Raw genomic sequence first — 16,633 nt, 5'->3', positions numbered from 1 at the left:
GACCTGCCAGATTGTTAGGGATGTTGTTCAGGAAATGTGTTTCCTGCCTTATCTTTCTTATGTTCCTTATATATTTAGGAAAAAATGCTGGCAGCAAATCTGTTGAGATCAGTGGAATTACTTCAGCTAAATGGTTAACCTAGACAGGAGTTGTGTAATGGTGCTTTTCCGCCTTTAATAGTTAGGTATTTCAGCATATAACGTATGAAATAAAGGATTATTTCTAAAAAACATTAGGTCCTGTTTTTCATGTACATTTGCCTACACAGACATAAAGTTAGGGTTTTGTGCAAATGACATTCATGTTCACAAGTTGCGTAGTTAGATATCAAGTTGATTTGCATGCTCAAGGACAACAGCTGTGTGCAGACTTACTTTTTTGCATATGGAAAATTGCAAATGTGAAGGCTGTATTTGAAAACTTTCCTCCTAGAATTTCAGGGTCAGGACTAATCTTTTTGCTAAGATTTTATTTTCCAAAATATACTTGTGTGGATTAAGTTGTATTTTTGTAATCCTGCAATTTAGTGTACGAGGGAAGGGGGAATGTGTATTTTTTGACAATTGCTGTCAATGAATTTTAACTAAAAGCTAATTAAAATTTGACAGTTTGTAAAACACCAAATCATAACCAGAAATTCACCAGTTACACTAAAATACTGGAAGGCAGTATTATCTAGTAGGTAGCTTACTGAACTGGAAGCTGAGGGATCTGGGTTTTAGTTCCAACTCTGCTCCTAAATTGCTGTATTACATGGGGCATGTTACTTCACCTCTCTGAGCATCTTTCTCCCCTCCCAGCCTTTGTCTATCATGCCTGTTCAGACTGGAAACTTTTAAAGGTAGGGACTGTCTCCACACACTGCCTATCACAATGCCTCTTGGCACTAACTTTTAAATAATACTCTTCTATGTTGATTGAAAATTGGGGGGAAAATTAGTTTAGTTTTCATCAATTTTTCTGTTCATTTATTGCATTTCATCCAGTTTTTCTAGTCAGTGTAACTTTTTTTCTTTTGCATTAACACAATTCTGAAGTGTTTCATGCAAAGGTGATTTCATATTTACTGTTTGTGCTATTAGTGTTTGTAAAAAAAAAAAAAAAAAAAATCCCCATCCTCCATCTTTTCAAAGGACCTAAGATAGTCTGTCACTACCTGCCATTTATTGACATGTTCTCAATGAGTGAATTGTAACCATGCATCCTTTGGAGTGAGTCCCTTTTCTAAGGGTATGCCTTTCTTTCAGTAAGATACACTGCAATCTCGACTGAAGGATCTGATACTAAAAAATACAGTACTGTGTAAAAAAAAGAAAAATGCCAATAAAAATGATTAAAATCTTAATGTTTTGAGAGAAACTTACAAAATCCAGAAAATTCAAATAACAAACTGCTGACTCTGTTCTTACCATCATATACGGTTCCTAATTTTTCACGTTGTTTAAGCACTAAGGGCAATGTGCTGCAAAAGACTTTAGATACAATAGCATGAGATAATTTACATGAAAGTTTCCTGGCTTTTGTAGATTTAATCAGACCATTTAACTAGGATGTGTGTGTGTGTGTGTACTGCATTATGTTTAGTGGTTCTTCCTTTAAATAGATTTTGTGTGATCAGTCTTGAATGTGTGTCTATAAATAACTTTGCCAAATAGCAATCTTGCTTCTTGGTAAAAGCTAACATTGAATGTTCCCTGTATGGTGTTGTCACCCTTACTTCTGCGCTGCCGCCTGCAGAGCTGGGCCCTCAGTCAGCAGCCGCCGCTCTCCGGCACCCAGCACTGAAGGCAGCAGCGCAGAAGTAAGGATGGCATAGTATGGCATTACCACCCTTACTTCTGCGCTGCTGCTGGCGGGGCGCTGCCTTCAGAGCTGGGCACCCAATCAATAGCCCCTGCTGTCCGGCTGCCCAGCTCTGAAGGAAGCGCAGAAGTAAGGATGGCAATACCACAATCCCCTCTAAAATAACCTTGCAACCCCCCCTTTAACCACTTTTGGGTCAGGACCCCCAATTTGGGAAAGGCTGCTCTTCCCTGTGAAATTGGTATAGCATAGGGTAAAAGCAGACAAAAGACTAGATTTCATGGGGGAACCCCAGATTTCACGGTCCGTGACGCGTTTTTCATGGCTGGGACATTGGTAAGGCCCTAGTTATCTTCTATTTTATGAGTATCTCTGATGTTAACAGCTTTCTTTCCTATTGAGAACTTTTTCATGTGCTAGCTTTGTACTTACATGAAAGTGCTATTGTTTTCTGTCATCTTTAACGATGCAAACATTTATATTGTTTATTAAAAATGTTTTTTTCAGTTGTATTTCACATTGTCCCAAATTTTTCCACCCTCTAAAAATGAGCTTAAAAACATGTTTTTACATCTACTTCCTGTTGATAATTGCTCTCACCATATGCATAACATAGGCCAACCCATTGGAACTGAATGACTCAAATATCCCATTTCCCCTCCCTTCATTGTGGCAAACACACATCTAATCACTGAGAGATTGCTGCAGGCTAACTTATGAGATCCAGAAACTCCACTTTTTTACTGTGATCTCTTCTTAAATTTCAGTGGACACTTAAACCAACTTCACTTGCACCAACTTCACCAAGGAGCAAAGTGGTTAAAACAGCTGTATTATTGTGCTAAATTGCATCACCGGTACCTGAACTCTAGTGAAAGTAAATTTCTCAACATATATCAAGTATTCTAAATGTATGCAGTGTGTTAAATATTTTTCTCTAGTAATTGAAAAGTTTTTTTTTAAAGTAATGAAACTTGTGATTAATTTTTATTTTACATTTCAAAATAAAATCTCTTAAACAAGAGTAAGTTATAAGTAGATATATTAATTGAGGGGGAGAGGCAGCCTAGGTGGTTTAGTATATTTGTACACTAGCCTTTTATCTTTAAATTATCAAGAATGACTAGTAATTTTAAGTTCTTCAATTTTGGGTGTATTCAACTTCTGAGGCACCCTAAAGGGACTGGTTTTCAGAGGATGACTGCTCAGCACTTTGACAACTAGCCCCTCTAAGGTGTGTCAAATTGGGCACCCAGTAATTGAGGCACTCAAAATCATGTCACTTTTGAAAGCTTCGATCTGAAATATTTGTGTCCCAAATCAAGTTTTGGAGTGTCTTCCTACTTTCTGTTTGCAAACAAAATCACCATACAATTTGGATTGACAGGCAGCTTCCACTCAGGAAGGCTACTTGGCAGCAAAAGTTTTAAAAACCAGCTGTGTCTACTGAGTTGGGGTGGGCTGGGCAAAGAAAGAGTAAAATGCTAGTCTGGCTGTGTTTGAAGAGTTGTCAGTGGTTATGGCTCCTCTGCACTTCCATTTTTCAAGTCTTTTTTTACACTTCTCCTTTTTTTGATTGATGGAGGATAGGTCCATCAGTGGCTATTGGCTAGGATGGTCAGGGATGGTGTCCCTAGCCTCTCTCTGTTTGCCAGAAGCTGGGAATGAGCGACAGGAGATGGATCATTTGATGATTACCTGTTCTGTTCTTCTCTCTGGGGCATCTGGCATTGGCCACTGTCGGAAGACATGATATTGGGCTTCATGGACCTCTGGTCTGACCCAATATGGCCATTCTTATGTTCGTTTTGCTTACACCAGTCCAATTGATCATTTCAGTAGTGCTTTGCTTGGACTTATGTCTTTCACTAAAAAGGTCTAATTTTTTGCAGGTTGTCTTTTCTGTCAGCAGTCTCTTCGCTAATTTGAATTTTGCTGACTTCTAATTGTATATGAGCTATATGATCGTAGCTAATTGAATGCCCAGGCATACTATTCTCCCACATTATTGAAGCTTCGCTTGTGCTAAGACAATAAGATGTGTAGAATTTTAGATTGAATTTGTCAAATGCATGCAGAACAAATTTGGAATGTTGAGTTTGTATAGTTTTAATATAAGATAGAGATAGAAATGCTGAGTGTAAGTGGTACAAATGTTTATGCATAAACCGATAGTTACCAGAATTCTTCACCCCCCAGCGAAAGAAAGCTGTTATATAGAAAAATGTCTGTACTGAAGAAGAGCTTTGTGTAAGCTCAGAAGCTTGTCTTTCTCACCCACAGAAGTTGGCCAATAAAAGATACTACCTCACTCACCATGTGTCTCTAACATTCAGTATTAGTTTAATATACTTTATAAAAACAGGCTAAAACCTATATTACTACAATGTACTGAACTATAGTGAACTTACTTACTGTTGTTTTTACCATATTCATTGATTTGTTATGCGTGTTGCTTTTTCTCTTAAATTGTTTGTTTACTCTAAAAAAGAACATTTTTACAGTAGTTAAACTAAAACCAGCTCGCTAAGAACATATTTAGTCTGTTATTCAGTTAAAAGAGAGATGTAATTAAGGAAAAAACAGCCTTGATAAAAGCATCAAAGTCTAGAAGTTTTTAAAGCTGACACAACATTTGGCACTTGTTAGGATGAAATAGCCTAAAATTATCAAATTAAAGTTCTTAAAATATTTGTATAAAGAAACTTTTTTATTAAATAGATTTTTTGGTAGACTTGTGGTTATTGTTTTGGTGGTTGTGAATAGTGTTTTATCTTTGTTTTTACCCCTACTATTTCTTTCCTTTTATTTAAGTATGTAAGAGTAGAAAACATTTGTAAATTTACTCAACAGTTTCAGTAAAATCTTCAGTAAATTCTCTCTAGTAGCTTTCTGTTTTGTTCTGAATGTGTTTTTTTCTTAAATAAATTGCAATAATTAAGTTGCTGCAGTCATTCTTAATACTACTAGTATTTTCAAACTAACATTTTGGGCCCAAACTCCCTTCCACTGTATGGTGTGAGGATGAAAGGAATGAAAATTCTGATATACTGACCCTAAACTGTTAGAGAGAGAAGAGTGGAGTCAACATGACATTCTCTTCCTGCACCCATATTCCTTTCCCATGGAAGACTCTCAGTCCTTCTGGCATGAAGCAGACTGAGTGAGTGGATATACATTCTAGCAAAATTAATTTGGTTCCTGTTACATATTTTGTATCTTGCTCAGAGATGAAGAGGCAGGGTCTGTATAGTCAAGGAGCTGATGGCAGCATGGCTCTTAAGTGAGCTCTGCCTATGGGGGAGGTCTCATACAACAACATAGAGGGGCTGCCCATCTGTGTAGATGCCCTGAAATTAGCAGTTTCCTAGTCCTTTCCCACGGATTTTTCTGCACAATGAGAGATCAGGTCCTAAATTGGCACAGAAAAAAGTGACAGATTAGATTTTGAAAATGAAGTCTCTATTTTGTGCCATTTGATGATTTCCAGAATACAATATACAGTATATGTAGTCTTAGCTCATTACTCAAGGGATTCCTTGTCTTTTTAGAGACACTTCTTGTACATATAAACCTTATTTGTAATGGCACCTTGTGTCCCATAGTGAGGGTAGGCAGAGCTTACTCAGGAGCTGAAACCAATGTGATTCTTTAGCAGGGATGCTGGATCAGACTACTTAATCCATATTCCTGCACTGCCACATGTAAATGATTTTATTTCTCCTTTTATAAAGTTGCTAATCAAATTATCAAATTTTACATGCATTTATATTCCTTGACTTTTTCACAGACATGTTACTTGACCTCAGTGACCTTCTTCAGGTATTGTATCTGTTGTTGTTTAATCTTTTGTTTCAAATATTAAACCTTAAAAATGAATACAAGCGAAGAACTACTAATGTGTGCTATTTGGGAAACCTTAATGATCTGTTTCTTTAAAGATTCTGGGCAGGGAAATCATAGGGCTTATAAATAAGAGTAATTATTCAGTGAAATTAAAAATCAAGTGCTTGGGTTTTTTTTAACCTGACAAATAACACATCAGCAGTTTAGTATAATCTTTCCCCAGTGATCACAAAGTCACTGTAGTGGCACAAGGTCAGATTTCACACATTTTTAAAACAGCTGGTAAGACCGAAATAATTTTTAAGTATAAATGGATCTGTAAAATACTGTGATATTTTTGTAAAATCTATTTTGAGTTGTGTGTACTTAAAGACCTTGTGGATATAGAGCTCTAAATGAGTGTGTGTGTGTGTGTGTGTAATGTACACATTCTGTGTCTCCATATCATAAACATCTATTTTACATACAGTACAAGTAGGATGGTATAGGTTATTTTTGTCCTTGCAGCTGTCTTTGTAAATGGCATCCCTCTGAAGGTTATTTATTACACAAAGGAATCTGATGGAATTACAATAATCTAATGCATCTTTAATTCTTAAAATAATGAACATTCTTCTAATCTGCTACAAACTTTGAATGGGTTAAGTGTGCTTAGTTATAACGAGAGAGAGAGAGAGAGAGTGTGTGCGCGCATGTGCACACGCGCGCTGTGGGGAGGAGGAGTGGGAGGTTTATTTCATTTCAAACCTAGAGATCTAGTGATTTCTTACATAGATTACTACTAAATAGAAAGAGAAGTAAGATGATGAAACATGGAACAAATGTAATCAGAGGTATTGTATCTTCAAAAGATGCCGCAAATACAACAGGGTTGGCTTTCTAACGGCAGTAGAGCAGATTTGTTTCCAGATTTTTTCTATATAATCTAATGAGAAAAAGGAGGAAGAAGGGACATTTGAGGACTTCAGGCCATTCGTTGGGGAAACTGAAGCAATGTAGGGTTGGGGATAAGTCATTTTTGGGAAGATGATGTAGTAGCTAGTACCTTAAACTTGTAATTACAACAGAATGTATTTATAGCAGTAGGAATATACTGCCAGCCACCAGGATGGTGATGGTGATTGTGAAATGTTCAGGGAGATTAGAGAGGCTATGAAAATAGAAAACTCAGTAATAATGGGGGGTTTCAACTATCATTGTATTGACTAAGTGTATATGTCACCTCAGGATGAGAAGCAGAGTTAAAGTTTCAACACATCATAAATGACTGCTTCTTGGAGCAGCTAGTCCTGGGACCCACAAGGGGAGAGGCAATTCTTGATTTAGTCCTAAATGGCACACAAGATGTGGTCCAAGATGTGAGTGTAACTGAATTGCTCGGTTATAACGACCATGCTATAAATAAATGTATCATCCTTGTGTGTGTGTGGGGGGGGGATACCAAAATAGCCCACCACAGTGGCATTTAACTAAAGAAATGGGAACCACACAAAAATGAGGAAGCTAGTTAAACAAAAATGAAAAGCTACAGTCACAAAACTGAAACTCCTGCAAGTTGCATGGAAACGTCTAAAACACACCACTATAGAGGCTCAATTTAAATGTATACCCCAAATTAAAAAACGTAGGAAGGGAACCAAAAAAGTGCCACTATGGCTAAAAAACAAAGTAAAAAAAGCAGGTAGAGGCAAAAAGGTATCCTTAAATTGGAAGTTAAATCCTATGGAGAAAAATAGAAAATCTGGCAAGTCAAGTGTAGAATTACAGGCCAAAAAATAATCTGAAGATCAACTAGCCAAAGACTCAAAAGCTAACAGCAAAAAATTTAAGTACATCAGAAGCAGGAAGCCTGCAAAACAAGCAGTGGGGCCATTGGATGATCATGGTGGAAAGGGAGCACTCAAGGATGGTAAGGCCATTGTGGAGAAGCTAAATAAATTCTATGCATCAGTCTTCACTGCAGAGGATGTGAGGGAGGTTCCCACATCTGAGCCATTCTTTTTAGAAGACAAATCTGAGGAACTGTCCCAGATTGAGATGTCAATAAAGGAGGTTTTGAAACCCTATTTAACATATCAATTTAAGTCATCAGGACCAGATGGTATTCACCCAAGAGTTCTGAAGGAATTCAAATATGAAATTGCAGAACTACTAACTGTGGTATGTAACCTATCACTTAAATCAGGTTCCGTACCAGATGACTGAAGGAGAGCTAACATGACACACATTTTTTAAAAGGCTCAAGGAGCGATCCTGGCAATTACAGGCCATTAAGTCAGTACCAGTTAAATTGGTTGAAACTATAGTAAAGAACAGAATTATCAGTCATATAGATGAACACGATTTGTTGGGGAAGAGTCAACATGGCTTTTGTAAAGGGAAATCATAACTCCTCAATCTGTTAGAATTCTTTGAGGGGACCAACAAACGTGTACTTGGACTTTCAAAGAGCCTTTGACAAGGTCCCTCACCAAAGGCTCTTAAGTAAGCAGTCATGGGACAAGAGGGAAGGTCCTCTCATGGATCAGTAACTAGTTAAAAGTAGGACTGTCAATCGCAGCTACTGCTTGCGATTAATGCAAAACATATTAACTAGATTTTAAAAAAAGTTACAATTAATTGCAGTTTTAGTACTGTTAATAATAGAATACCAGTTGAAATGTATTATAAATATATTTTGATGTTTTTCTACATTTTAATGTATGTTGATTTCAATTACAACACAGATTGCAAAGTGTACAGAGCTCACTTTATATTATTTTTATTACAAATATTTGCACTGTAAAAAGATAAACAAAAGTAATACTTTTCAATTTAAGACAAACAAGTTTTCATTTATGAGTAATAATGCTGCCTGCTTCTTACTTAAGTCACCGGAAACTGTAGTAGCCGGCATTGCAAGGTATTTATGTGCCAGATATGCTAAACATTTGTATGCCCCATCATGCTTCAACTTATAGGCACTAAATTTTTACATTGTCTTGTTTATGAGTGTAGTTAAAAAAACTTCTACATTTGTAAGTTGCACTTTCATGATAAAGATATTGCACTACAGTACCGTGCTACATACTACAGTATGAGGTGAATTGAAAAATACTATTTCTTTTTTCTTTTTACAGCATAAATATTTGTAATAAAAAATAATATAAGGTGAGGGCTGTACACTTTGTATTCTGTGTTGTAATTGAAATCAATATATTTGAAAATGTAGAAAGAGATCCAAAAATATTTGATACATTTCAATTGGTATTCTGTTATTAACAATGTGAATAAAACTGAGTAATCACAACTTTTTTTTAATCTCATGATTAATTGCAATTACTTTTTAAATCATTTGGCAGCCCTAGTTAAAAGACAGGAAACCAAAGGGTAGGAAACCAAACTGGTCCTTTTTCTGAATGCAGAGAGGTAAATTGTGGTGTCCCCCAGGGATATATAGGGAGACCAGTGCTATTCAACATATTCATAAATGATCTGGAAAAAGGGGTAAACAGTGAGGTGGCAAAGTTTGCAGATGATACAAAATTACTCAAGATAGTTTAAGTCCAAAGCTGACTGTGAACAGTTAGCAAAACGGGGTGATTGGGCAACAAAATGGCAGATAAAATTCAATGCTGATAAATGCAAAGTAATGCACATTGGAAATCACAATTCCCAACTATACATACAACATGATTGCATCTAAATTAGCTGTTACCACTTAAGAAAGAGAGCTTGGAGTCATTGTGGATAGTTCACTGAAAACATCAGCTCAATGTGCTGCAGCAGTCAAAAAAGCTAAGAGAATGTTAGGAACCATTAGGAAAGGGATAAATAATAAGGTAGAAAATATCATCATGTCACTATATAAATCCATGGTGCACCCATACCATGAATACTGCATGCAGCACTGGCTGCCCCGTCTCAAAAAAGATGTATAAGAAGCAGAAAAGGTACAGAGAAGGGCAATAAAAATGATTAGGGATATGGAACAGCTTTCATATGAGGAGAGATTAAAAAGACTGGGACTTTTCAGCTTGGAAAAGAGACAACTGAGAGAGGGGAGATATGAGAGAGGTCTATAAAATCGTGAATGGTGTGAAGAAAGTGAATATTGAAGTGTTGTTTACCTCTTCACACAATACAAGAACCGGGGGGTCACCCAATGAAATTAATAGGCAGCAGAATTAAAAGAAACATAAGGAAGTACTTCACGCAACATATAGTCTGTCTGTAGAACTCGTTGCCAGGGATATTGTGAAGGCCAAAACTATAATAGTGTTCAAAAAAGAATTAAATATGTTCTTGGAAGATAAGTCCATCAGTAGGTATTAGCCAGGATGGTCAGGGATGCAACTTCATGTTCTGGATGTCCCTAGCTTCTGATTGCCAGAAGCTGGGAGTGGATGACAGAGGTGGATCACTTGATGGTTGCCTGTTCTGTTCATTCCTTCTGAAGTACCTGCCATTGGCTACTCTCGGAAGACAGTATACTGGGCTAGATGGACCATTGGTCTGACCCAGTATGGCCATTCTTATGTTGATTTCTAATGTATACCAACTTCTAGGTTCCCTGTGTTTGGTTGAAAAAACAAATCTGTTACACAAAAGTATATACTACTACTTGGTTCCTCTCCTGTTTTAATTATTTCTGGAACTTATTTTTTAAAAATTAAACATTTTTGACTTGGGTCATGCTACTTACTGCACTGAAATAAAATCTACCAGTGTATGAAAAAATTCCTTGGTTGGTGCAGAAGAATGTGCTGAAGCTAAGAGCCTGTTCTCACTGTCACAGAAGTCAATGGCAACATTCTTACTGACTTCCCAAAAGGCAGGTTGACGTCCCACATTTCCAGGTAGACAGACGCTGCCAACACAGCTTATCTGAGATCGGTCTCTTTAGTGCAAGATTGATGAATTGTACCCAGGGAAAAAAGGGAAATCCATGTACTTTGCCATGGCCTTGAAATTTTTTCCTTTCAAAGGACACCTCTGCTAAAATTCCCAAGTTTTGAGACACTGATGACATTAAAGTATGAGAATTTCATTTATAACATTCCCAAAGCAGAAAGTGTCAACCTGTATAGTTAAGCCATTTTTTAGATTTTATATACTGATCTTGTTAGAAAGGTAAGTCAGTTGTTCTTGATGAAACAAAATTGCTATTTTTGTGCATCAAAGAAAACAACAATTTGAAAGGCTCAAAAATGAATTATTGCAAGACCTTTTGAACTGTATTGATTTCTTTTCTAAAACCATTGGACCAGCTCTTAAGGACATGCCAATGGCGGATATTAAGTGGATGACATCTTGGATGCTCCCATAGAATTTCCTTCTTGAGTTTTCTCTGATAATTCCTAGTGGTACAATGGACCTGTGGAATTCCTGAAGGTGGAATGGCATCTGGATTCTCTCTGAAGAATGTTGCCAAGCAAAATATCTTGTAGAGTGTCTTCATATAAATTGAGTAAATTACTTAATACTTCAGGATGGACAGTCCATGCATCCATCCATCCAATTTTGTTTATTTAATATATCTGTCATCGTCCCTCTCTTCATCCTCCAGCAAATCAATAAAGTAACCATTATGCCTCTGACTACTAGGAAAAGAGAAGATAAATTACATCAACCAAAAGTCAAGGAACAAGCCCCATCCACTTCTACCTCCATCTTTTGTTCTTTCAACAGGGAGCATAAAGTGCAGCCTCATTCTTCCATCCCCTTAATGTAACTTATTTAATCATTTTTTCTTCTTCTCTAGGTCCTTCTTGGAAGATAAGATCCAAGAGGAAAAACAAAAGCACATGGGAAGAGAGAAGATATTAAGGTGGGGGTGGAGGAAGGGAGGGAAGTAGAAGATAGTTCTGCTTTGAGGTCTGCAGAGCCTGTGATTATATTCCATTTTGTGGGAGAGGGCTGTAGATTGTTGGCATCCTTTCAAGATTCAGTCCCTGGCTCTGGACCTATGTCTTTTTGAAGGCAGATGAGTTTTTTCCTGACTCAACTCTGCCTCCCTAAACTGTTGCCCAGGCGCTCTCCTGGGTTCACCCTTTTGAAAGGCTATGTGGATGTAAGTTTTGGGCTCATGGATCACTTTTTGTTCTTTGGGAAACCATAAATTCATAGGTTTCAGAGTAACAGCCGTGTTAGTCTGTATTCGCAAAAAGAAAAGGAGTACTTGTGGCACCTTAGAGACTAACCAATTTATTTGAGCATGAGCTTTCGTGAGCTACAGCTCACTTCATCGGATTCACTGGAATCTAAATTCATAGATTCCAAGGCCAAAAGGGATCATTGTGATAATGTAGTCTGACCTCCTGTATAACACAGGCCAGAGAACTTCCCCCAAATAATTCCTAGAGCAGATCTTTCAGGAAAACATCCACATCTTGATTTAAAAATTGCCAGTGATGTTCCAATGGTTAATTACACTCACTCAAATTTACACCTTATTTCCAGTATGAATTTGTCTAGCTTCAACTTCCAGCCAGTGGATCATGTTATACCATTCTGTGGCAGTCTGAAGAGCCCATTATCGAGTATTTTTCCCCCCATGTAGGTGCTTGTAGACTGTAATCAAATCACCCTGTAACCTTCTTTGAGTTAAGCTAAATAGATTGATCATCTTGAGTTTATCACGATAGGGTATGTTTTCTTCTCCTTTAATCGTTCTCGTTGCTCTTCTCTGAACCCTCTCCCATTTATCAGCAACTTTTTAAAATTGTGGACACCTGTACTGGAAACAGCATTCCAGAAGTGGTCACATCAGTGCCAAATACAGAGGTAAAATAACTTCTACTTTTGGTCAGTGTTGCAGTGAGCATTCTGATTATGTAAACCCCCTTCCCCCATCTTTTACAGATTCACTGCTTCCCAGGATGACATCTCCCATCCTGTATGTGTGATCTGCATTCTCTGCTATCCTGCACCCAATTTACCAAGCCACCCAGATTGCTCTGTGTCAGTGACCTGTCTCCTTGATTATGTACTATTCACTCAATTTGTCACCTGCAAGCTTTATCTATGATGGTTTTATGTTTTCTTCAGTCCATTGATAAAAGGGTTAAATAGCATAGTACCAAGAACCAGTCGGTGTGGGATCCCACTAGAGACCTACCCCCTTAATAATATTTCCCTGTTACATTTACATTTTGAGACCTATGAGTTATCCAGCTTTTAATCCATTTAATATGGATTAAAATATGGTTAATTTAATATTCTAGTTTTTTATCAAGATGATGTGTGCTGTACAGAAATCTAAGCATATTATAACAAAACTATAATATTTATCAAACAAACTTGTAATCTCATTTAAAAAAAGATATCAAGTTAGTTGTACAGGATCTATTTTCCATAAATCCATATAGATTGGCATTAGTAATTACCTTTCTTTAATTCTTTGAGTCCCATATCAGCTCCTCCATTATCTTGCCTGGGATTGATGTCAGACTGACAGGCCTATAATTATCCAGGTCATCCTCTTTGCTCTTTTTAAATATTGGTACAACATTATCTCTCTTCCAGTCTTCTTGAACTTCCCCAGTGGTCCAAGACTTACTAAAAATCAACATTCATGGTCTAGCGACCTCTTCAGCCAGCTCTTCTAAAACTCCTGGATGCAAGTTATCTGGACTTGCTGATTTAAAAATGTCTAACTTTAGTAGCTGCTGTTTAACATCCTCCTGAGATACTAATGGAACGAGTGTTATCATCGTATGATATGACTACACCATCTGCTTTTTGAAGTCCAAGTTCTTAGCACAAAGGGTTGTACTACTTGCCCATAAGGACACAAAGCCTTCTGATGCCTTTATAGGGCTACCAGTGGATATGGTCCCACATTCTTCACTTAGAAATCAAAGAAACTGCACTTTTAGTAGTGTACCTTCGTCTGGCATAAGGTCTGTTACAGACCTCATGCTGGTGGCGTAAGTAAGTTATAACTGGAGGGGACTTACTTTAACTTCTCCTGAGGCTGGGCAACCCACAAGGATCCACAACTGTCCCTTGTGGCATGCACTCGTACAGAACTGGGGCTATGTGTTCTTTATTTGATCTACTAAGCAGAGCTGGATGGAGAATGACAATTCCATTTCACGACAACTTTCAGACATTTGAAATTTGTTTTTTGTTCTGTATTGGAATAAAACCTTGTCATAAATATAAAGGGAAGCGTAACCACCTTTCTGTATACAGTGTTATAAAATCCCTCCTGGCCAGAGGCAAAACCCTTTAACTTGTAAAGGATTAAGATGCTAAGGTAACCTTGCTGGCACCTGACCCAAAATGACCAATGAGGGGACAAGATACTTTCAAATCTGGAGGGGTGAGGGGGGAACAAAGGGGTCTGTCTGTCTGTGTGATGCTTTTGCCAGGAACAGATCAGGAGTGTAAGCCTTACAAGTCCTGTAAAATTAGTAAGTAATCTAGCTAGAAAATGCTTTAGATTTTCTTTTAATGGTTTGTAAAATAAGCTGTGCTGGAGGGAATGTATATTGCTGTTTTTGTGTCTTTTAGTAACTTAAGGTTTTGCCTAGAAGGATTCTCTGTTTTGAATCTGATTACCCTGTAAGGTATTTACCATCCTGATTTTACAGAGGTGATTCTTCTACCTTTTCTTTAAATAAAATTCTTCTTTTAAGAACCTCATTAATTTTTCATTGTTCTTAAGATCCAAGGGTTTGGGTCTGTGTTCACCTGTACCAATTGGAGAGGATTATTATCAAGCCTTCCCCAGGAAAGGGGGTGTAGGGCTTGGGGGGATATTTTGGGGGAAGACGTCTCCAAGTGGTCTCTTTCCCTCTTCTTTGTTTAAAATGCTTGGTGGTGGCAGCATACTGTTCAAGGACAAGGCAAAGTTTGTACCTTGGGGAAGTTTTTAACCTAAGCTGGTAAGAATAAGCTTAAGGGGTCTTTTATGCAGATCCCCACATCTGTACCCTAGACTTCAGAGTGGGGAAGGAACCTTGACAAACCTTGATTGATGATTTTTGCTAAGTGGAATTGTCTAAATATCTGTTTTCAGATGAGAAGGGTCACGTTTTCAATTTAGGGTGGGATCCTCTTTGACCAGAATCCAACTGAAAGGCTTCCTGTCCACAACTTCAAAGAAATCTGTGTATCTCTGCAACATGTTTTGCCTTTGACGGAACAGCATATTTTGACACTAAAACGTTTAATCAAAAATGTTCTGACCAGCTCTTCTACTTGAGTGAGGCTGTTCTTTCTCCTCCTCTTTAATCACTTGATCAGCCAGCAACAGGGTTACATATTCATTAACTGGTGAAGTAGATATGTCAGGGGTCTTTGATTGGGAACCTTCTCTGCTTGTATTTTCACTTAGTGAATTTTGGTTCTCTACTTGTTTTGTTTACAGGTACAGTTTTCTTTTGAGGTAGCCTTTCTGGCTTTTGTTTTCTTTTCCATTGTCTAGTTGTTTAAAGGGTTGAGAAACTTGTCTAGCTTTGACCTAACTTTTTGTACAGTTTGGGTTTGCCCATAAGTTTCAGGATCCTGTCCTACCTTTCATCCAGAGAGAACTACTCAGCTAGATTTCAGATCTCACAATGTATCAAAAGGCTGTCCCTTTAATCATGGGAAATGCCAGTCTGTTCCTGGGTCCCCCTCTTTTATACCGTAGCATCATGATCTTGAGATGTGGTTACAACAGTCTTCAGACAGTAGTATTGGCAGTTCTCTACCTTACCTTTGATCTCTGATTTTATGTAGTGAAAATCTTCTCTTTAATATGGCTATATTGGTGCTTCTCATTATATAAGTCCTCTCTGTGTGTTACTGCCTACTGTCAGATATGTTGTCAGGTGGGGAAAGAGTATGTACAAGAAGGGAAAACTAGTACAGTAACTGGTAATTCTGTTTGTTGCAGTCTTTTGCTTCCACCTTCAAAAAAAAAATCTTGCTTCTTTCTCTTAAGGTTGTTCTCTCAAGTGACATTTTCCTTCTTATGTGGATCTTTACTACTACTTACTATTTCCTCTAGAAGTTTGTTTACTTATATAAAAGTGGACTGGCTGATTCCTTTATACAGGCCTTGAATGATTATTCTTTTATCTCCTTGCTTAGGTGGTATTATGTCTTGCGTACGGTTTTGTTGTAGGACCAGAGAGTAATAGTAATACAGCAAACAGAATTATCCAGAAGTAGATTCTTCCTTCTGAGGACCTAGATTGAGGAAGTGCTTTTCAGCACAAGATGGGAAAAAAAGGCACTTAAGTGAATTTTGATTTGACTGATTGAAAAAGAAGTGGATTCATGTCTGTCATTCTTTGAATCAGAAACCAGCAAGCTTTCATTGGTGTAAGATTGTGATCTTGTGGTCCTTTTTTTCTTTCTTTGGTTAAATACAGTATTCTGGCTGTGATGGTCCAAAGAATGAAAAGCTTCAACCTACTGATCTGGATAACAAAACATTTAATATTAAGTCTTGAAACCTTTGGAGAGAATACTTAGTAGCTGGCTTCCTATATTAATACTTTTTACTCATTTCATGACACATCCAGGTTGACTGAATTTGCTTCCATTACCTAAGTACAAATTTGTGTATTGATCTATTTAATTTAGACATCCTGGATGTGGTCCGTAGGCCCCACTGTACAATAAATGTTAATAGTAATGAACCAAATAACTTCAGGTACATCTTCTCCAAACAACATACACTATCCTTAAATAGTCATTTTCTTTTCATGCTTCCTTTGTTATTTAGGCAAGCATCCATAGATGCTTTGAATTCTGACTGTCCAGTTCTTGGTCTTTCTGAAAAGAAGACAACCTAGGCCACTGTCAGTATACTCCAATATTTTACTGGATTGTCTTACTTAGATCTTGACGAGCCTGTCTGGAAATTCACCATTGTTAAATAAATTTATCTAATTTATTGGATCAAAGATGAGGCACCTTTTGTCTTAGGCACTCTGGTCAGCTGCTGTCATCCTCCAAGGGGGTGGAGTGAATCTAACAACCTTGTGAATTTCAGATTACATA

The 16,633-nt window shown here is 37.4% G+C and overlaps 1 protein-coding gene across 2 annotated transcripts in view; it reads left to right on the top strand.

Annotated features, from left to right (window-relative positions):
- BRF1 (BRF1 general transcription factor IIIB subunit) overlaps positions 1–16,633 on the top strand; it is a 231,604-nt gene that overhangs the window by 75,061 nt on the left and 139,910 nt on the right. For both annotated transcript variants that reach the window (XM_048853602.2, XM_048853603.2), the window contains exon 4: positions 5,595–5,626. In XM_048853602.2, the coding sequence (XP_048709559.1) occupies positions 5,595–5,626 (32 nt within the window). The remainder of the gene's footprint in view (positions 1–5,594; positions 5,627–16,633) is intronic.

Source organism: Caretta caretta, chromosome 6, assembly GCF_965140235.1.
Source record: "Caretta caretta isolate rCarCar2 chromosome 6, rCarCar1.hap1, whole genome shotgun sequence".
NCBI lineage: Eukaryota > Metazoa > Chordata > Testudines > Cheloniidae > Caretta > Caretta caretta.
The sequence above is the reverse complement of the archived record's forward strand: the minus strand, read 5'-3'. Positions and strand labels throughout refer to the sequence as shown.